Source organism: Geotrypetes seraphini, chromosome 15, assembly GCF_902459505.1.
Source record: "Geotrypetes seraphini chromosome 15, aGeoSer1.1, whole genome shotgun sequence".
NCBI classification, from domain to species: Eukaryota; Metazoa; Chordata; class Amphibia; order Gymnophiona; family Dermophiidae; genus Geotrypetes; species Geotrypetes seraphini.
The window spans coordinates 21,057,531-21,079,253 of NC_047098.1; the positions used below are offsets into that span (position 1 = coordinate 21,057,531).

The window sequence follows — 21,723 nt, forward strand, 5'->3', positions numbered from 1 at the left end:
TCATTAGTAATATTTAGGTAGGCTTATGAAATAATAAATAACTAAGTTTGGTTAGATTCGTAGAAAATAATAGGAATAATATGGTTTAACCAAAATGGTGCCTGTGTTCTCTTTACTTGAAGAAAGTGACTTTATCAGATACTTATTTAAAAATTCATTAATCTTGATACAGTCAGTACTCGAAGAACGGTTTGTGACCTTTTTACTAAACCACTGTAAAATTTGCAGTTACTGCAACTTAACATGGGACTTTGATATATTGTAGATGCAAATTGTTCTGGGCACCTATTGGGGGTATTCTCAGTATTTTATATTGTTCTTCACGCATTCACATTAACAGATAGTTGTTGCCCTAAGGTAGAAGCATATAGACCCATATTCTGTAAATAGTGCCAGTTTTTAAACTGATTTTCAAGCTGCTTATAAAATCAGCCTTCCGCCTCCATAGGTGCTTTATGGTTTCTCATGCCACTAGACATGGCTAACACTGGAAGTAGTGTTAGTGGCTGGCAGGCATCTCTGGAGGCGTGATTCACGTTAAATGTAGGCATGGAAAGTGTAGGCCTTGAAAACCCTGGCCTACATTTCTGGTACCTACCTTTGCCAGAGATACAGTTCTCTAAATGGTGCCGTGTTTGACACGCTATCGCCAGCCACTGCGGCACCGTTTAGAGAATCCAGGCCATAATGCCTCCTATTTAGAAGGCAATAAGTGGTCCTTCATTCTGCCTTAGAGTGTAGTAGTAACTACAGCTCATTTAACTGCCAAGTGCCTTTATGTTCACTCTTATCTATTCTATGCACTCCTAACATAAAAAGCACTTTAAGGGGCTTTATAGTAATTTAGCAGTGGTGAATCACATATTAACATGGCTCTGTTCTAGCAGTTACTGCACATTAAATCCTTAGCGCGGTTTAGTAAAAGATCCCTGTTGTTTTCTAACTGGGTTGTTTTTTTTACGTGAGGTGTGGAAAGAGAATAACATTGTGTGTTTTCTAACTGGGTTGTTTTTTTTACGTGAGGTGTGGAAAGAGAATAACATTGTGTAATTTCTATACTGGTTAGACCAGGAGTGTCCAACCTTTTGGCTTCGCTGGGCCGCATTGGCTGAAAAAAATGTTTCTGGGGCCACACAAACATGCAAACGCTGCAGCAAGACAGAGGAAGGAGCTGGCAAGACAGTAAACACCCGGGGACAGCAGAGGAAAACACTGCCTCACCCTCGACCAGGGCTGTACAAAATACTTCACTGGGCCGCAGGTTGGACACCCCTGGGTTAGACATTTCATTCAATCCTGGACCTTTGATGTTTTGGCTAATTGTTGCAATATCTTGCTACAATTTTTTTTTTTTTTTCCATAAGAACATAAGAATAGCCTTACTAGGTCAGACTAATGATCTATTCTAGCCCACAGTGACAAATCCAGGTCGCTAGTACCTGGCAAAACCCCAAAAAGTAGCAACATTCCATGCTACCAATCCAGGGCAAGCAGTGGCTTCCCCATGTCTGTCTAAATAACCAAACTATGAACTTTTCCTCCAGGAAATTGTCCAAACCTTTCTTAAAAATAGCTACGCTATTAGTTCTTATCACAACCTCTGGCAGTGTGTTCCAAGCTTAGCTATTCTTGGTGAAAAAATATTTCCTCCTATTAGTTTTATGTTCAAAACAGTTTTATTGTGAACGTGAGAAAAAACAAAAGCAAGAAAACAGAACAAGAACAAAGGAATCAGCATCCAGCAATACTCAAGATTCAGAAACAATACAAAGAGCTAATCCAATCGCCCACCACCCCTCCCAACCCCCCCAAAAAAAACAAAAAAAACCTATCCCTCCGGGGTCCCCCACCAGCAAAATACAGAAACCACCCAAAGGTCTCTCAAAAGCCAAAGGCCTGTACTTTTGTGGACCATGGGCTACATCCAGAGGAAACCCCCCCTCCCCCCCCGAAAAAAAAGAGATAGGCAGTGACTGACCAGAACATAGTGCTTAACCTGATAATAGGCAAAAGTATCACCCTAACACCTACCCAAACGATAAGAAATAGCAGCAAGGGGTTGCAAACTCCCATCCTCAGTCAACAAATGTTCCACCAAAGTGATGCCTCGGGCAGCCCAACGAAGAAAAGTAGGATTATCCCGGCCCGGCAGAAAGGCCGAGTTCCCCTGGAGGGGCAATTGATTCGTCACGCGGGGGTCTCCTCCCAATTTACCAACCAAGCTGCCCCACACAGCATGCATAAATCTCAAAAGAACACTGGAACGGAACAAGGTAGGAAGCTCCCTAGCAGGCAAATGCAAAAGGCTAAAGAGAGAATGAGGTGAATAAAGAACGCGTTCAAAAGCCAAAAGAGTATATTGTTGGCTATCCCGTAACCAATCCTTCAGGTGTCGAAGCAAGCAAGCCTCATTATAAAGACCAAAATCGGGGATGCCAAGGCCTTCCTGCTTCCAGCCGCCCACTAAATAAGAAAAGCGCAGCTTTGGCTTACGGGAACGCCAACAGAATCGAGATGATAAACAATGTAATCTGGAGATATCCTTCTTCAACAGGTGAAGTGGAAAAGTTTGCAGCACGTACAACCAACGGGGGAAGATTACCATGCAAATCAAGGCGATACGGCCCATCAAGGATAAAGGAAGGTCACCCCAGGTCTCAAGCTGAGCCCTAGTATTGGCCAAGAGCCGGGAGATATTAAGAGAATAGAGATGGGTCGTAGAGATAAAAAGATGCACCCTCAAATATTTAAAAGAGCCCACAGCCCACCGTAAGGGGAAGGAGGCACCCCACTTAGCCTTTAAAGCCAAAGAGGAGGGTAGAGCTTCGGATTTAAGCAAGTTCAAATGAAATCCGTCATAATCCCCATATTCTCTAATAGTTTCCAAAAAAGCTGGCAAAGAGTGGCTAGGGTCCATCAGATGAGCCAAAAGATCGTCCGCGAAAGCTACAATTTTAAAACTCTGAGACCCCAGGGTGACTCCCCTAACATCCAGGTTTGAGTAAATATCGCAAAGGAACGGATCAAGAGCCAGGACAAGTAACAAAAGAGAGAGGGGACAGCCCTGACGGGTGCCTCTATGAATCTCAAATAAGGAAGATCTACAGCCATTAACCCACAGAGTGGCTTGGGGAATAGCATAAAGCACGCGAATAGCTGAGACAAAGCGACCCTGAAAGCCATACTTGGTCAGAGCAGCAAACAAATAATCCCACCGAACCAGATCAAACGCCTTCTCAGCGTCAAAACTAAGAAGAGAAGGCGACGCTATTCGTGTGCTATATACTCTAAAAAAGTCAAGATCTTCCGCAAGCTCCTCGCCACCGAGCGACCCTTAACAAAACCAACCTGAGACTCGTGGAGAAGCGGCAAAAGTCGGTTGGCCAAGATCTTAGCCAAAAGCTTAACATCGAAGTTAAGCAGAGATATAGGAGGATACGATCCCGGGAGCCAATGGATAATATACATAATAGCTGTTATGGATCTATTCTGAAGCTTAAGCCATCCGGTATGCTACTTAATATACTTTAGTTCAGTAGCCTAGAGTACTACCTAGTTACAGATTACATACTCCCTTTCCATTGGCTTGTCACATAAGAACATAAGAAGTGCCTCTGCTGGGTCAGTCCAGAGGTCCGTCGCGCCCAGCAGTCCGCTCGCGTGGCGGCCCAACAGGTCCAGGACCTGTATAGTAGTCTTCTATCTATACCCCTATATCCCCTTTTCCTTCAGAAAATTGTCCAATCCCTTCTTGAACCCTAATACCGTACTCTGTCCTATCACGCCCTCTGGAAACTCATTCCAGGTGTCCACCACCCGTTGGGTGAAGAAAAACTTCCTAGCATTGGTTTTGAATCTGTCCCCTTTCAGCTTTTCCGAATGCCCTCTCGTTCTTGTAGTTTTCGAAAGTTTGAAGAATCTGTCCCTCTCCACTTTTTCTATGCCCTTCATGATCTTGTAAGTCTCTATCATATCCCCTTTAATTCTCCTCTTCTCCAGGGAAAAGAGCCCCAGTTTCTCCAGTCTCTCAGTGGTTTTCCATACCTTTTATCAAACATGTCGCTCTCCTCTGAACCCTCTCAAGTATCGCTATATCCTTCTTAAGGTACGGTGACAAATATTGGACGCAGTACTCCAGATGCGGACGCACCATCGCCTGATACAATGGCAGGATAAGTTCTTTCGTTCTGGTTGTAATAATCTTCTTGATTATATCTAGCATTCTATTCACTCTCTTAGCGGCCGCTGCGCACTGTGCCGACGGCTTCATTGTCTTGTCCACCATTACCCCCAAGTCCCTTTCTTGGGTACTCTCACTCAATAACATCCCTCCCGTCGTATAACTGTACCTCGGGTATCTGCTTCCCACATGCAATACTTTATATTTCTCTACATTGAACTTCATCTGCCATCTTGTCGCCCACTCCCCTAGCTTGTTCAGGTCCCTTTGTAATTCTTCGCAGTCCTCTTTCGTCCGAGCAGCACTAAATAGTTTGGTGTCTGCAAATTTTATTATTTCGCACTTCGTCCCTGTTTCTATATCATTTATAAATATATTGAATAGCAGCGGTCCGAGCACCAACACCTGCTGAACACCATTCGTGACCCTCCTCCAGTCCGAGTAGTGGCCTTTCACTCCTACCCTCTGCTTTCTCCCCGCCAACCAATTTCTGATCCATCTGTGTACGTCTCCCTCCACCTCATGGTTCTTCAGTTTCCAAAGTAGGCGTTCATGGGGTACCTTGTCAAAGGCTTTTTGGAAATCTAAATATATGATGTCTATGGGGTCCCCTTTTTCAATCCGTTTGTTAATTCCTTCAAAGAAGTGCAGTAAGTTCGTTAGGCACTATCTCCCCTTGCAGAAGCCATGTTGGCTTGTGATTAGAAGTTTATTTCTTTCAAAATGCTCATCGATGCTGTCTTATCAGCGCTTCCGCCATTTTCCCCGGAACCAAGGTCAGACTCACCGGTCTGTAGTTCCCTGGGTCACCTCTCGATCCCTTTTTAAAGATGGGCGTAACATTGGTTATCTTCCAATCCTCCGGGATCACGCCTGGTTTCAGGGTTAGATTGCAAACTTGCTAGAGTAGTTCTGCTATTTCCTCCTTTAGTTCTTTCAGAACCCTTGGGTGGATTCCTTCTGGGCCCGGCAATTTGTCAGTTTTTAGTTTTTCTAACTGCCTGCGTACGTCTTTAAGGCTTACTTCCATGGATGTTAGTTTATCTGTTTGGGCTCCTTTGAAGATTTGCTCAGGTTCCGGTATGTTGGATGTTTTCTCTTTTGTAAATACAGACGAAAAGAACATGTTTAGTCTTTCCGCCACTTCTTTCTCCTCCTTCACCACTCCCTTCCTATCTCCGTCATCCAGCAGTCCCACCTCCTCCCTAGCCGGCTGCTTCCCTTTAACATATCTGAAGAACGGTTTGAAATTTCGTGCTTCCTTGGCTAGCCTTTCTTCATATTCTCCTTTGGCTTTTTTAACAACACGGTGACATTCTTTTTGATACTTCCTGTGCTCTTTCCAGTTCTCCTCAGTTTTGCCCTTTTTCTATTTCCTGAATGAATTCTTCTCATCACCTATCGCTTTCTTCACTTCTATTGTTATCCCTCCCGGGTCTTTTGTTCAATTCTTTTTGCACCCTTTTTTGAATATGTAGATTTTGCGCCTCGATCACCATGTCCTTGAAAAAAGACCAGGCTTGCTCTACAGTCTGCCATTTCTTTGAGGTGTTCCTAAGTTTCTTCCTTACCATTACTCTCATCGCTTTGTAGTTTCCTTTCTTGAAGTTAAAAGTTGTCGCTATGGTTCTCTTTCCCTTCGGTATTCCTACTTCAACTTTGAACTTGATCATATTGTGATCGCTGTTTCCCAACAGTCCCACTATTTCCACTTCCTTCGCAGGTCCTTTTAGCCCATTTAGGATTAGATCCAGAGTGGCATTCCCTCTTGTCGGTTCTCTAACAAATTGATCCATGAAGCAATCCTGTATAGCCTCCAGGAATCCGGTCTCTTTGGCGCATTTTGAGCTTCCAAGACTTCAGTCTATCCCGGGATAGTTGAAGTCTCCCATAATAATCGTGTTACCACTTTTGCATTTTCACTTCATCTCAGCTTCCATTTCTTCATCGATAGCTTCGGTTTGCCCAGGTGGACGATAGTACAGGCCCATCTTTATCTCAGGCTCTTTCCTTCCCGGTATTTTAACCCATAGCGATTCCAAATTGTTGGTCGTTGCTGCTGTGTCCACTCTGGTCGAGTGTATGCTTTCTTTTACGTATAGGGCTATTTCTCCTCCTTTCTGATCTGACCTGTCCTGGCGATAAGAGTTTGTACCCCAGCAGGGCTGTATTCCATTCGTTTTCTTCATTCCACCATGTTTTGGAGACCCCAATGATGTCTATGTTCTCAGTTTTGGCCATGACTTCTAATTCCCCCATTTTGTTCCTTAGGCTCCTTGCATTAGTATATATGCAATTTAGGTCCTGGTACTTCAAATTTTATTTTCTTCTCCTGTGCTGTAATCCTTTTATCCTCCTCTTCTGGGTTAGTCAACTCCTGTGTTTTGCCCATTGTTTCTTCTCAGCATTTACATAGTAACATAGTAGATGACGGCAGATAAAGACCCGAATGGCCCAACCTGATTCAATTTAAATTTTTAAATTTTTTCTTCTTAGCTATTTCTGGGCAAGGATCCAAAGCTTTACCCGGTACTGTGCTTGGGTTCCAACTGCCGAAATCTCTGTTAAGACTTACTCCAGGCCATCTACACCCTCCCAGCCATTGAAGCCCTCCCCAGCCCATCCTCAACCAAACGGCCATTTCTTCCCCCTCTCCCCCCTCCCATTTATTATTGTATGGTCACCATATTTATCACTGAGTCATGTTGAAGCATGATGTCACCTACTGTCAAATCTGACTCCTCTATTTCCCCTGACAATGCATTCTTAATACTAAGTTCAATAATTTCTGAGAGTAGGCCCCCACCTTCCTGAGCTTCATCAGCAGTTCAGATAACTTTCGGTAGGACATCTTTTCCCGCAGAACTGTTGCCTGAGTTTATCTTCTTGTTTGGGTTTGTCTTCTTAGAAAGTCCCGAAATATCCAATGCTGTTACAGTCAGCAGATATATTCCAGCTACTAGAGCAAAGATGAACCTCTCACATAAGCATATTGTTTCTGCTGGCAGAGAGAGATATGATTCTTTCATTATTCAGAATCCTGCATTCAATAGTAAAATATCCTCTGGGTGTCTTGTAGGGGTCTTCACCTACATTTTCATGGAGGTCTTATAACTGATTCTCCCTCATTCACCAGTGGCCAATGATATCACACTCACAGTGGGAATACTCTCTAATGAAACAGCTGATCATTAGAGGCACACCACCAAAAAAAAAGTCCATGTATAAACTTTATACCGGGCAATTCAAAAACCCTTACTGGCTAATCAGTTTTTTGACAGAACTCACTTGCAAGTCTCATACTTCGCTAAGCAAAATCAATCACTATAAAAGACCATTTACTGTGAAAAATCAAGCATCAAAAACCATCATCCCTAAGCACACACTCACTGCCCATTCAAAAACATCATTCACAAAAGCAATCAGTCCCAATCAGAAAGATGTTTTCTAAGGTTATTTAATAAAAAAAAAAGCCCTCCATTCCACAATCCAATTTAAACCCACCGGTTCAAGAGAGTGTAGGTGATATATCCAGCGCTGTTCACATTGAACCAGATATTTGTCAATTTCCCCCCCCCCCCCCCACACACACGTAATCATATCAATCACAAATGCTTTAAAGCATTCAAACTGGTGTCCAGTATCTCGATAATGCTGTATCAAGGGGGCACCTAACTTCATTGTAGAAATCGCTGATCTGTGTTCTGTTATCCTTACTTTCAGAGTTCTAGTTGTTTTCCCTACGTACAGCTTATTACAACTGCATATAAGGATATATACTACATTGGAGTCAGGAGTGGTACCAGAGGACTGGCGAAGGGCAGATGTGGTCCCTCTCCACAAAAGTGGAAGTAAGAAAGAAGTAGGGAATTACAGGCCGGTAAGTCTGACTTCTGTGGTAAACAAGTTAATGGAAACACTTTTAAAACAGAGAATGGTCAAGTTTCTGGAATCCTATGGATACAGGACCGGAGGCAATGTGGATTCACTAGAGGTAGGTCTTGTTAGACAAATCTGATCAATTTCTTTGACTGGGTGACCAGAGAATTGAATAGAGGATGTGCGCTAGGTGTAGTGTATTTAGATTTTAGCAAAGCCTTTGACAGTGTCCCACACAGAAGTCTAATAAACTGAGTGCCATCGGGATGGGTCCCAAAGTGACAGGCTGGGTCAAGAACTGATTGAGTGGAAGGCGACAGAAGATAGTGATCAGTGGAGATCGCTCTGAGGAAAGGGATATTAGCAGTGATGTGCCTCAAGGTTCTGTTCTTGGGCCTGTTCTTTTTAACATTTTTATAAATGATATTGCTGAAGGGTTGTCGGGTAAACTTTGCTTCTTTGCGGATGATATGAAAATCTGCAATAGAGTAGACATGCCAGATGGTGTGAATAACATGAAGAAAGACCTGGCGAAGCTTGAAGAATGGTCTGAAATTTGGCAGCTAAAATTTAATGCTAAGGAAAACCTGAGGGACCGGTACAGATTAGGGAGTGAAGAGCTTATATGCATGACAGAAGAGCGGGACTTAGGTGTGATTGTATGTGATGATCTTAAGGTGGCCAAACAGGTTGAAAAGGTGACGGCGAACGCTAGAAGGATGCTAGGTTGCATAGGTAGAGGTATGGCTAGTAGGAAAAAGGAGGTATTGATGCCCCTATATAAAACTTTTGTGAGACCTTATTTAGAATATTGTGTACAATTCTGGAGGCCACACCTTCAAAAAGATATAAAAAGAGTAGGGTCGGTTCAGAGGAAGGCTACTAAAATCGTATGTGGTCTTCATAAGGCGTATGGTGACAGATTTAAAGATCTCAATCTGTATACTTTGGAGGAAAGGCGGGAGAGGGGAGATATGATAGAGACGTTTAAATACCTATGTAATGTAAATGCGCATGAGTCGAATCTCCTTCATTTGAAAGGAAACTGCAGTGAGAGTGCATAGGATGAAGTTAAGAGATGATAGGCTCCTGAGTAGTCTGTGGAAATACTTTTTTACAGAAAGGGTGGTAGATGCATGGAACAGTTTCCTAGAAGAGGTGGTGGAAACAGAGACTGTGTCTGAATTCAAAAGGGCCTGTGATAGGCACGTGGGATCTCTCAGAGAGAGAGAGAGAAAGAGATAATGGTTACTGAGGATGGGCAGACTAGATGGGCCATTTGGCCTTTATCTGCCATCATGTTTCTGTGTTCTGTGTATTCCTTGTCATATGGATTACAAAAAGAATCACACTCTAATGTGACTGTACAGGTTTTACATGCACCATATCGTCTGTGTCTCTTTTGTGGAGTATATTGTCTTTGGTCTTGTAGTTCTTCAAGTCAGCCTTTTAGAAATATGATGAAATCAAAACATCTACCATCCTGAAGATCCTGCCTGTTCAAATATGTTCCTTTTGTCATCTTCTTCAAAGCACTTCTCATAGTTTCATTTGGACCACCAGGCCTTTCATTTCTTTGTTGCAATGTTTGCATTTTGCACACATGCCTACCTTACCCATAAGTAGAGGAACATCTTTAAAATATTCCCAAACGGTGTCTTTTACGCCCTGCTGCCATTATAGTTTTTTCCTCCAAGGAGAGAATAATATGTTAAACCTCAGGCTACACACACAAAGATCCTAACATTTGTGGAGTATGCTGCTCGAAAGGTTTCATTTTCATTTTTACTTCTCTCCCCTCTCTCAGCTCTTTGTGTGGATATATAAACTTATCATTTAGGTAAGAGGTTGATTATGTGTACATCAATTACCAAAGGAAAAATAGAGCTAAGGTCTTTTTCTCAACTCTATATTTTATAAACGTTTTGCTGCGAAGAAGCATGTTATCTCTGCAGACGCAAATTCACAGGTTTGAGAAATGCAAAATCAAGCATCTGTGATAATATCTTCTAGATAGAAAAATTGCCTGTGAAATTATGAATGGATTGATGAAATTCATTTACCAAAAAATTTAAACATTGCATGAATATAGGTACATTCTCCGTCATAATTTAAAACCTGTCAGTATTTCATGAACATTAACTTTTGGACTATAATGTATCTTAAACAGAAAGCTATTGTAGATACGACTTTTTTTTGTCCTCCAAAAAGCATTTTATTTTTTTAAAAAAATACAATTTAAATTAAAAAAAATATATCATTGATTTTTATCTATCTTGAAAACTGGCTTGGCACACTGCTATTACAAAGTTAACAAGAAAAATGCCATGGCTCCGGCTCTGTAGCAATTAATAAGCAAGTAAATTTACTACAGTGTTAAAATCATGGCTTCCTTGCAAAACATCACCCTTCTTGCCAGTGTGAGTGGTAATGGTCCTTAACCCTGCATGGTGCATCTTGGGACGCACTAAGTGGATTTGCAAGGTGCATCTTGGGATGCACTAAGTGTGTTTGCTACATAAGATAATTTTACCTTTATTTGGTAGTTTCTGCAGACTGTCGGATAAGAGAGAAATTCCCTTATATGGCAAACTGACCCTGAATGTGTGATTAAGTGCCACCATTTTCCAAGATGGTTGTGCTGGACACAAGAGCACATAGGCATCACCCCTGCTTCTTCCAGATACTCCCTAACACGGGGGGAGGATTTGATAGATAAGGTAATTGTTTTGGTAAATTATTGGCTTGCCTAGTACATCCTTGGCAGGGCCCTCATTTTTGTAAGGGGATCCTGCAACAGCAACCTTTTATAACAGATAGGGAGCGCTTTACTGAGATCTTTTTCAAACGTTTCCGGAAGTTTTAGTCTAGAAAGCAGTCTTCTCCTAATGCTTTGGCCACTTATCTTGACTCTATATTTGCCACAGTTTCTAGGGGTGAATAGCCAGTTCCTACATGAACCAATAACGGCTCAAGAAATTTGGAGGGTTATTAAGGACTCTCTGCCTTTGAAGGCCTCTGGACCTGATGGTCTTTCTTCTCAGTTCTATAAAATTCTGCAGGATCATATTGCTGAACCATTGGAGGCCTATTTTGCTATGGTTGTGTTGGCTGGCACTTTTCCTGCTCATGCCAACCGTGCTCATATAGTGCTGATTCCTAAGCCTGATAAGAACCTGGCTTTTGTGGATTCTTACTGGCAGATTACTCCAGAGGTCCCACCTTTGGTCACTGCTTTGGTACTTTCTATTTGTTTGTGCCAGTCTGGAGGAACGCTAAAGAAGAAGAAACTAGGGCTTACCTGTTAATTTTCTTTAGTCACTCCAGACTGCTATAGGACCCTCCTGGGAACTTGTTGCAAGATTCCTTTCAGAGTAGCAGCACATGGTGCACAAAGATATTTCAGTTCAGCGTTTTGTCTTCTATTGAATTGTGGGGTGCAAGATGTTATCTTCTGGGCAGCAGCCTGTTGATCTACTGGGTTAGTTGGTGGACTGATAGTGCTGTGATGGGAGGAGGTATTTTCCTTTCTTTTGGTTCTATTACATATCATTTCTTTTGGTTTTATTACATAGGTCATTTAAAAAGACACAATCAATTTACTGTTTCAGTTATGAACTAGTTTAGTTTATCTTCTTGGCTATTTGAGGACTGACATTAGGGGACTGCTTAGCCCATTTATACTTGTCGCTGACCACATTTGTTCTTATTCTCCACCTGCTGGTAGAGGTGTGTAAACCCATTTGTCTGTGCCAGTCTGGAGAGAATAAAAGAGAGAAAATTAGCAGGTAAGCCTTAATTTCTTCTTAGGCCTTATGCAGTTTCAGATGAAACTAGCAGAGTTGTTTTGGTCGGTCTTTAAAATAGTCGCTCTAAAATAGTGGAGGTAGCAATGTTAAAGTAAACAAGTTGTTTATTGCCAGAAATCAGCTTTCATTACTGATACCTTTTAGTAACATTTTGTTTACCTAAAATACTTTTGAACTTTTGTGTTTAGTTAGTTAGTTCAGAGATGTGGTTTTTATGGATTTCCAGACAGGATGTACCAGCCCTGGTGAACAGAGTTCCAGTTCTGTTACATACCTTCCAGATACCATATGCTAGGTGTTAAACCCTTTCTGCATCCGGGAGTTGCAGAAATCCAGACATTTTTCTGAGGTACTCCTTCTACCTTAGAGAATGAGCTAGAGCTCCCTACAGTTTCAATTTCTGCATGCAGTCCATGCAGAAGTCTCTTGAATTGCTCTGCTGCTTTTTCGCTTAAAGCTTGTCTTTTTCGGTGGCTTCAGTGCCTTGAGACTATTTTCTGGTGATCCTCTGTTGGAGAAAAGGACGCAGTCTGGACTGCTGCTTCACAGAGAAACTTTGGTGGATCTGTGGAGCCAGCCTGCTGTGTGCCACCATTCTGTGACTCAGGATCTATTCCCCTGGGAGTTCACTTGCCTCCTTGTTAGGGGTTTAAGTGCAGGCTGTATGTGTCCTGAGCGAAAGTCTCCCTGGTTCCAGGATGCAGACTGCATTTCCTGCCCCTGGTCATATGGAGATTGCTCCGCTATTTGGAGAGGACTAATGACTTCCAGCTGTCTGATCACCTCTTTGTTCTGACTGCTGCGCCTTGCTGTGGTTGGCTGGCGTCCAAGTCCTCAATCACTCGATGGATTCACCTGGCTCTTTCCATGACTTTTATCACCCACGGCCACCAACTGGTTTCTCTTAAAGCTCACTCGACTAGAAGTCTTGCTGTGTCATGGGCGGAGTCTTGCAAAATTCATCCAGATGAACTTTGTAGGGTGGCTACTTGGTCCTCTCTTCATACCTTTACCTGGTTTTACAGAGTAGATGTGGCGGCTCGCTCTAATGCCACTTTTGGGACCTCGGTGTTGAGGGCTTCTTCTGTCCCTCCCTAACTGCTACCATTGCTTTGATACATCATCTAGCATATGGAATCCTGAAGGGACGTGACAGAATGGAAGATTAGGTTTATACCTTCGATAATCTTTCTGTTAGTGCCTGTAGGATTCCATACGGCCCGCCCTCTCTGTGTACACGTAGTTGTTTGGAATAGCTTGCGTCTTTCTGCCTCGGTTATTCTCCTTGCAGGCTTGAAGACTTTCCAGCCAGTTGACGGATCCTGTGGAGAGTTTTCTACTTCTGTGAATTGTGAATATGCTTAACTGAAGGATGTCTCATGTGGGTGCTCATTGCACACAGCAGGTTAGTTCTACATTGTTCCTCAGTGTCTTTTCTGTATTGTATTTTGCCTCTCTGTTTTTATATTTTGCAGAGCTGCTTTTAACAGAAATTATTTGTTGCCGGGGAGATTCCCTCATGCCCCCATATTTGTCCTAGATTGGTTCCAGTATGGTTGCTTGGCTTTGAAACTGAACTGTAGGGGCTCTAACTTGCTCTCTATGGTAGGAGCACATGCTCAGAAAAGTGTCTGAACTTCTGCAACTCCCGGATTGAAAACCTAGCGTACGGAGTCCTACAGGGACTAACGGAAAAGATTATCGAAGGTAAAAACCTAATCTACAAAGTTTAATACCCAGTTCTAAGCATATACATGAGAAGTAGTTTTAAGGAGTGCAAAGTAATTTTGTTTGTTGAAAATAGAATACGTTTTCATTTTACGTTTATAACGTTTCCTTTTTTTCTTTTTTTGTACCTAGGTGGCCATGGCTACTGGGCAAGTTTTGTTTCAGCGTTTCTTTTATACAAAATCTTTTGTAAAACATTCAATGGAGGTGAGTCTATTTTGATTACTTTAAAAATATGCATTTTTAAGATACTGTAGTGTAGTTTGACTGGCTCCAAATATCACAGAGCATCTAAGGCTTCTTGAGCTGATGCACTGCTGTACTTGGACTATTTTATTAAAAAAGAAAATCTTGTTCATATGGCAGAAGTCTTAACATAGGAATCATCTTAAGCATGATAAAAAGGGAGAGCCAGTAAAGAAAAAACTTTACACAGCCACTGCTTCTCAACAGGTCAGAGCAGTAAATAGAAGAGACTTAGTAAACCAATATTCATGTAAATGAGGTGGGTTGATTGGTTTGGGGAGTTTTTTTTGGGGGGGGAGGTAGTGGTTATCCAGAATTCTTTTCACGTGTACAGTAGTGCTTAGACCAGGTTTAGCCTGCTTTTTTCTATTGGGGGTTACATTTTATGTTTTAATATTGGGAGGTACTGACCAAAAAAGGCAGAACCAGTCAAAAGGGTTCTGAGAGTGGTAGCCTAATGATGAAAATTCCTGAGAGTACCAACACAACTTCAAAATAAGATAATATACTAAATATTTGTGAAAGTGGGTAACCTCATTGTGGAGGGTCAGCGAAGGGAGAATTTCTCCAATACTTCACACAACGAGGCAAATGGTTACCTTTGCCTCGTTGTGTGAAACGCTGCAGAAATTCTCCCTTCCCCTCCACACTGAGGTTATCCACTTTCACAAATATTTAGTATATTATCTTATTTTGAAGTTGTGTTGGTACTTGCAGGAATTTTCATCATTGGGCTACCACTCTCGGAACCCTTTTGACTGGTTCTGCCTTTTATCCCAGGACAAGCAGGCAGGTATTCTCACTAGTGGGTGACGTCATCCGATGGAGCCCCAATGCAGATGTCTCACAAGCATACTTGCTTGTAGAAACTTTAGAAGTTTGAGTCGCCCGCACCGCACATGTGCGAGTGCCCTCCCGCCCAGTGCACCGGGCGTGTCTCCTCAGTTCTTACTTTTCCGCGGAGCTGAGAAGTCCGTCTTCGACTCTGTGTGCGAAGTAACTTCACTTGTGCCTTCTGAGTCCGCGGTTTTGGGTTCATTTTGCTCTTAATCGTCGGTTTTCGTCGTCGATATGGACCCCAATCTTCAGGACAGGCTGGCTAACATCCCGTGTGCTGGAGCCGACCTCTTCGATGAGTCTATCGAGGCGGCGACCAAAAAGCTGTCGGATCATGAAAAATCCTTCCAATCGATTCTCCGCCCGAAGCTGCTCCTCCTCGTCCATCATGCCCGCCTTTGATCTACCAGCGGCGTTATCCACCGAAACAGGCCCCTCCTATCCGTCAGCCTGTTAAGTGGCAGCATCCGCAGAAGCAGCCACAAAAACCTCAAGCGTCTGCTGTCCCCAAGGCTCCTCAGCCTTTTTGACTGTCTCATGGAAAACATAACGTCCGTCGTTCTGCCCTTCCCTGTTTTTCCCCCCATTGGAGATTGCCTCCATCATTTTTATCATCGATGGACGGCTATTACCACAGACCTCTGGGTCCTTTCCATCGTAAGGGAGGGATACTCTCTTCAGTTCCATCGAGTTCCTCCGGACCATCCTCCAATAGAGTATCCTTCCAACTTGACCCAGACCGCCCTTCTTCTTCAGGAAGCTCAGGCTTTGCTCCAGCTCAGAGCTGTCGAGCCAGTCCCTCTGGCTCAACGGAACAAGGGTTTTTACTCCCGGTACTTCCTTGTTCCAAAGAAGACGGGCGATCTACGTCCTATTTTGGATCTCAGGGTACTCAACAAGTTTCTGGTCAAAGAAAAGTTTCGCATGTTGACCCTGGCTTCTCTCTAGCCCCTCCTCGAGCAGAACAACTGGTTATGCTCTCTGGACCTCAAGGAGGCCTACACTCGCAGAGGTTTCCTGTTTCACACGCCTCCCCATCAGAAGGTTCTCACGACTGACTCCTCTACCTATGCTTGGGGGGCTCATCTGGATGGTCTCCGCACTCAAGGCTATTGGACGAGTGCGGACCGCCTGCGCCACATAAATCTCCTGGAACTCAGGGCGATTTTCAATGCTCTCACTGCTTTTCAGCATCTGCTTCACAACATGGTAGTCCTCATTTGCACGGACAATCAGGTCGACATGTATTATGTCAACAAGCAGGGAGGCACGGGATCGGCTTCCCTCTGTCAGGAAGCTTTAAAAGTTTGGGATTGGGCGATTCACCACAACACCTTCCTTAAAGCTGTCTACATTCAGGGGGCGGTCAATGCCTTAGCGGACAACTTGAGTCGTCTTCTGCAGCCTCATGAATGGACTCTTCATTCCACGCCCCTTCATCATATTTTCTCTCTGTGGGGAACACCTCAGATAGACCTCTTTGCAGCCCCCCACAACTTCAAACTGCCTCAGTTCTGCTCCAGGATCTACACTCCTCATCGCCTCAAGGCAGATGCTTTTCTTTTGGACTGGACGAATCTCTTTCTGTATGCGTTTCCTCCATTTCCTCTCATTCAAAAGACTCTGGTCAAGCTGAGGTCCGACCATGCCACCATGATTCTGATTGCTCTTCGGTGGCCAAGACAACCTTGGTACTCCCTTCTACTTCAACTCAGGAGCAGGGAGCCCTTCCTTCTACCAGTATTTCCATCGCTGCTTACACAGCATCAGGGATCTCTGCTTCATCCCAACCTGCAGTCTCTACACCTGACAGCTTGGTTCCTCTCAACTCCCCTCCAGTTTTCACCAGCTGTGCGGGATGTTTTGGAAGCCTGTTACTAGACAATGCTATTCCCAAAAATGGACTAGATTTTCTACTTGGTGTTTTTCTCATCATAAGGAGCCTCAACATGCCTCCTTATCCTCTATTTTGGACTATCTTTTGCACCTATCTCATTCTGGCCTCAAGTCTACATCCATCCGAGTCCATCTTAGTGCAATTGCTGCTTTCCATCAGCCGCTTCAAGAGAAACCTCTCTCTGCTCATCCTGGTTTCCAGATTCATGAAAGGACTTTTCCATGTCAATCCTCCTCTCAAACCGCCTCCAGTGGTTTGGGACCTCAATATTGTTCTTTCTCAGCTTATGAAACCTCCATTTGAACCTATTGACAAGGCTCATCTGAAATATCTCACTTGGAAAGTGGTGTTTCTCATTGGCCTCACTTCTGCTCGTCGAGTCAGTGAGCTTCAGGCATTGGTTGAATCGGCTCTTCATACTCTGGACTGTAAACGTGCCTTGGCTTTCTACCTGGAACGCACAAAGCCACACAGAACTGCTCCTCAAATTTTCATCTTCTTTGATCCGAACAAGTTGGGACGTCCTATCTCTAAGCGTACCATCTCCAACTGGATGGCGGCTTGAATCTCTTTCTGCTATGCCCAGGCTGGATTACCCCTTCACAGTAAAGTCACAGCCCATAAGGTCAGAGCTATGGCAGCATCTATAGCTTTCCTCAGATCGACACCGATTGAGGAGATTTGTAAAGCTGCCACTTGGTCCTCGGTTCATACCTTCACTTCTCATTATTGTCTGGATACTTTTTCCAGATGGGATGGACAGTTTGGCCAAACTGTATTACAGAATTTATTCTCCTAAGTTGCCAACTCTCCCACCATCCCATTATGGTTAGCTTGGAGGTCACCCACTAGTGAGAATGCCTGCTTGTCCTGGGATAAAGCAATGTTATTTACCGTAACAGTTGTTATCCAGGGACAGCAGGCAGCTATTCTCATGTCCCACCCACCTCCCCTGGGTTGGCTTCTCTGCTAGCTATCTGAACTGAGGAGACGCGCCCGGTGCATTGGGCAAGAGGAAGTGGGCATTTCTCCTGCCATTTTCGCTGGCGTTTGGAGAGGGGCAGTTTGCCATGCCAGTTCATTGGTGTGGGGGGGGGAAGAGTATTCTTTTTTTTTTCTAATGGGGCAGATATTGTGCATGTATAACATACACAGCATCTGTGCCCATTAAAAAAAAAAAAAGGTCAGACAGGGAAGCAATTTGACCAGTCACTTCTTTTTTTTGGATAGCTAAAAGCGATCACTTTTTTTTTAGTGCATTGGGAAGACGTGTTAAAGCATCAACTGCTCTGCTAGTTTGTATTTTAATATTAATTAGCTTATTTGCATGGTTGGATCAGGAAAGGTGCGATCATGCAGAAAACAAGGCATTGAGCTGTTTTCTGCACCGGGTTGGCAAATGCGATCATCACTAAACCTGTTAAAACAGGTATAGAGACAATCACTGGCTTTAGTGCATCTGGATCTTGGAGTATTGTGTTCAGTTTTAGAGGTCATATCTAGCTAAGGATATAAGAAGGCTTGAAACGGTCCAGAGGAAGGTGACTAAAATGGCAGAGGGTTTGAACCAAAAGATGTACAAGAAGAGACTGAAAGACTTGAATATGTATATTTGAGAGAAGGGATAGGAGTGATATGAACGACATTTAAATACTTGAAATGTATTAATATAAAATGAAATCTTTTTCAGAGAAGGAAAAATGGTAAAACTAGAGGACATAAATTCAGGTTGCAAGGAAGTATAATTAGGAGTAATGTTAGGAAATTATTTTTCACGGAGAAGGTGGTTGATGCCTGGAATGCCTTCCTGAGGGAGGTGGTGGATACGAAACTGGTGAAAGAATTAAAAAAAAAAAAAAGTGTGGGATAAACAAAGTGGATCTCTTAATTAGAAAATGAATGTCATTGAAGAACAAGGGCCAGTACTAGGCAGAATTGCATGTTCGTAACATTACTCCTAATTGTACTTCCTTGCAACCTGAATTTATGTCCTCTAGTTTTACCATTTTTCCTTCTCTGAAAAAGATTTGATTTTATATTAATACATTTCAAGTATTTAAATGTCGTTCATGTCACTCCTATCCCTTCTCTCAAATATACATATTCAAGACTTTCAGTCTCTTCTTGTACATCTTTTGGTTCAAACCCTCTGCCATTTTAGTCACCTTCCTCTGGACCGTTTCAAGCCTTCTTATATCCTTAGCTAGATATGACCTCCAAAACTGAACACAATACTCCAAGATCCAGATGCACTAAAGCCAGTGATTGTCTCTCTACCTGTTTTAACAGGTTTAGTGATGATCGCATTTGCCAACCCGGTGCAGAAAATAGCTCAATGCCTGGTTTTCTGCATGATCGCACCTTTCCTGATCCAACCATGCTAATAAGCTAATTAATATTAAAATACAAACTAGCAGAGCAGTTGATGCTTTAACACGTCTTCCCAATGCACTAAAAAAAAAAGTGATCGCTTTTAGCTATCCAAAAAAAAGAAGTTTCTGGTCAAATTGCTTCCCTGTCTGACCTTTTTTTTTAATGGGCACAGATGCTGTGTATGTTATACATGCACAATATCTGCCCCATTAGAAAAAAAAAAAAAAAGAATACTCTTCCCCCCCCCCCCCCCCCCCACACCAATGAACTGGCATGGCAAACTGCCCCTCTCCCAATGCCAGCGAAAATGGCAGGAGAAATGCCCACTTCCTCCTGCCATGCCAAAACTCCCCCGCGAAAGAAAATTGGGAGGGATGCCCACTGGTTGGGTTGAATAGCAGAGGGGAGGGGAGTATGGGACAATCAAGCCATTGTGACATCACTGATGAGGTTGACTCTTTTTAGTGGGAAGAGGGTTTAGGGAAGGAAAGTGAGACAGGGTATAGATCCTGGCAGGGAGGGGGGACAGTGTTCAGAGCCTGGCAGGCGTAGTAAATATAGACTTGAATGGTTCAACTAGTCTGCCCAATAGTTACAATCATTACATAAATTTATGCTTAAATTTAACTATTTTTCTTTTATATTACTGGGTGCTAGATTGTAGAAGTTCACCCAGAACTACTGGAGTTAGTATCAAAACTTGATACCTTGGGTTCCAACCAGGGCTATGGAGTTAGAGACAATTTTGGATACCAGAAACTGAGGAGTCAGAGAATTTATCTACTGACTCCATAGCCCTGGTTCCAACTACTGGAGCTGTCATCTAAGCTCACTCCAGCCTATCTGGTCTGACCCAGCAGCGGCAATTCTTATGCAGGATACAGACTGTAAAAGTCTGCACAGCACCTTCCTTATGTTCTAAATTACTGGAGTTTCCATTGAAGCCCTCCCCAGCCCCTTATAAACCAAAATGCAATATACAGGGCACAGTTCATGCAATTCTGCCTAGTACTGGCCCTTGTTCTTCAATGACATTCATTTTCTAATTAAGAGATCCACTTTGTTTATCCCACACTTTTTTATTTTTATTTTTTTAATTCTTTCACCATTTTCGTATCCACCACCTCCCTCAGGAAGGCATTCCAGGCATCAACCACCTTCTCCATGAAAAATAATATCTGTGCCTTGTATATGGCATTTTGGTTTATAAGGGGCTGGGGAGGGCTTCAGTGGAAACTCCAGTAATTTAAAACATAAGGAAGGTGCTGTGCAGACTTTTACAGTCTGTATCCTGCATAAGAATTGCCGCTGCTGGGTCAGACCAGTTAGGCTGGAGTGAGCTTAGATGACAGCTCCAGTAGTTGGAACCAGGGCTGTGGAGTCAGTAGATAAATTCTCAGTTTCTGGTATCCAAAATTGTCTCTAACTCCACAGCCCTGGTTGGAACCCAAGGTATCAAGTTTTGATACTAACTCCAGTAGTTCTGGGTGAACTTCTACAATCTAGCACCCTGTAATATCAAAGAAAAATAGTTAAATTTAAGCATAAATTTCTGTTATGAGTGTAACTGTTGGGCAGACTAGTTGAACCATTCAAGTCTATATTTACTACGCTACTATGGTCTTTGCTAATTTTTAAGTGAGGGCCGTTTGGGTCCAAAAGAACTGAAGGAGAGCTGACAAATATCTTCCTAATTGGGACCATGACACCAATAACGCTTCATGACATTCATTCCTACCAGAACACCTGGCCTTGGTTACATGTGCAGAACGCAGATAAAAAAAACACCATGCAAATACAGGACCACAAACTAAAGTCCTAATGTACACAAATGAAACCCAAAGATGTTAGACTCTGCATGCAGTACAACACCAAAGAAATAGAAAAAAATGCATTTCTTCCTCAGCAGTGCAAAAAGCAGATGTAAAGTCTCAAAATAGAGAGTTGCGCGGGGACAGAAATCCCACCCGTCCCCACCAAAGTCCCACCCGTCCCCGTGAGGACTCCCACCCGTCCCCACGAGGAATCCCTCCGTCCCCGCGAGGAATCCCCTATAAACTACAGAAATAGTTATTTCATTTAATTATGCTACTGAATTAAAGGCTCTGGTAGAAACCCATTTAAAAATAAGCAAAAAGACTTTATTAATTTGGAAATATTAATTGGGAAGGATACATACTTTGTAAACGGGTTTCTACCAGAGCCTCTAATGTTTATAAATTTTTATCAACACAACTAATATACTACTTTATCCTTAAGCAAAAAAAAAAAAGAATTTTTTTCCTACCTTTGTTGCCTGGTTTCTGCTTTCTTCATATTCTCATTCAATTCCTTCCATCCACTGCCTCTCTTCTCTCTGTGTCTTCCATTTGCTCTGTTACTGTGCCTCTCCCTTTCTCCCCTCTCCCAAATTGGTCTGGCACCCATCTTTTTCCCTCCACTCCCCCCATAGTCTGGCACCTCTGTCTTCTTCCCTGCCAGGGTCTTCTCCCCATTCCCTCTTCCCCATTTCCTTCCAGTGTCCTTCTCCCCCACCATCTTCCCCATGTCCTGTCAGGCAGCATCCTTCTCCCCCCTCTGCCTTCCCCATGTCCTTTCAGCGGCCTTCTCCCCCCTCTGTCTTCCCCATGTCCTTTCAGCGGCCTTCTCCCCCCCCCTGTTTTCCCCATTTCCTTTCAGTGGCCTTCTCCACCCCTGTTTTCCCCATGTCCTTTCAGTGGCCTTCTCCACCCCTTTGTCTTCCCCAGTGCTTTCAGGGTCCTTCACCCCCCTCT

At 43.2% G+C, this 21,723-nt stretch overlaps 1 protein-coding gene across 1 annotated transcript in view; it reads left to right on the plus strand.

The window, feature by feature from the left end:
* CCNL2 (cyclin L2) overlaps positions 1–21,723 on the plus strand; it is a 40,803-nt gene that overhangs the window by 788 nt on the left and 18,292 nt on the right. The window contains exon 2 of the mRNA XM_033921638.1: positions 13,729–13,803. Within this exon, the coding sequence (XP_033777529.1) occupies positions 13,729–13,803 (75 nt within the window). The remainder of the gene's footprint in view (positions 1–13,728; positions 13,804–21,723) is intronic.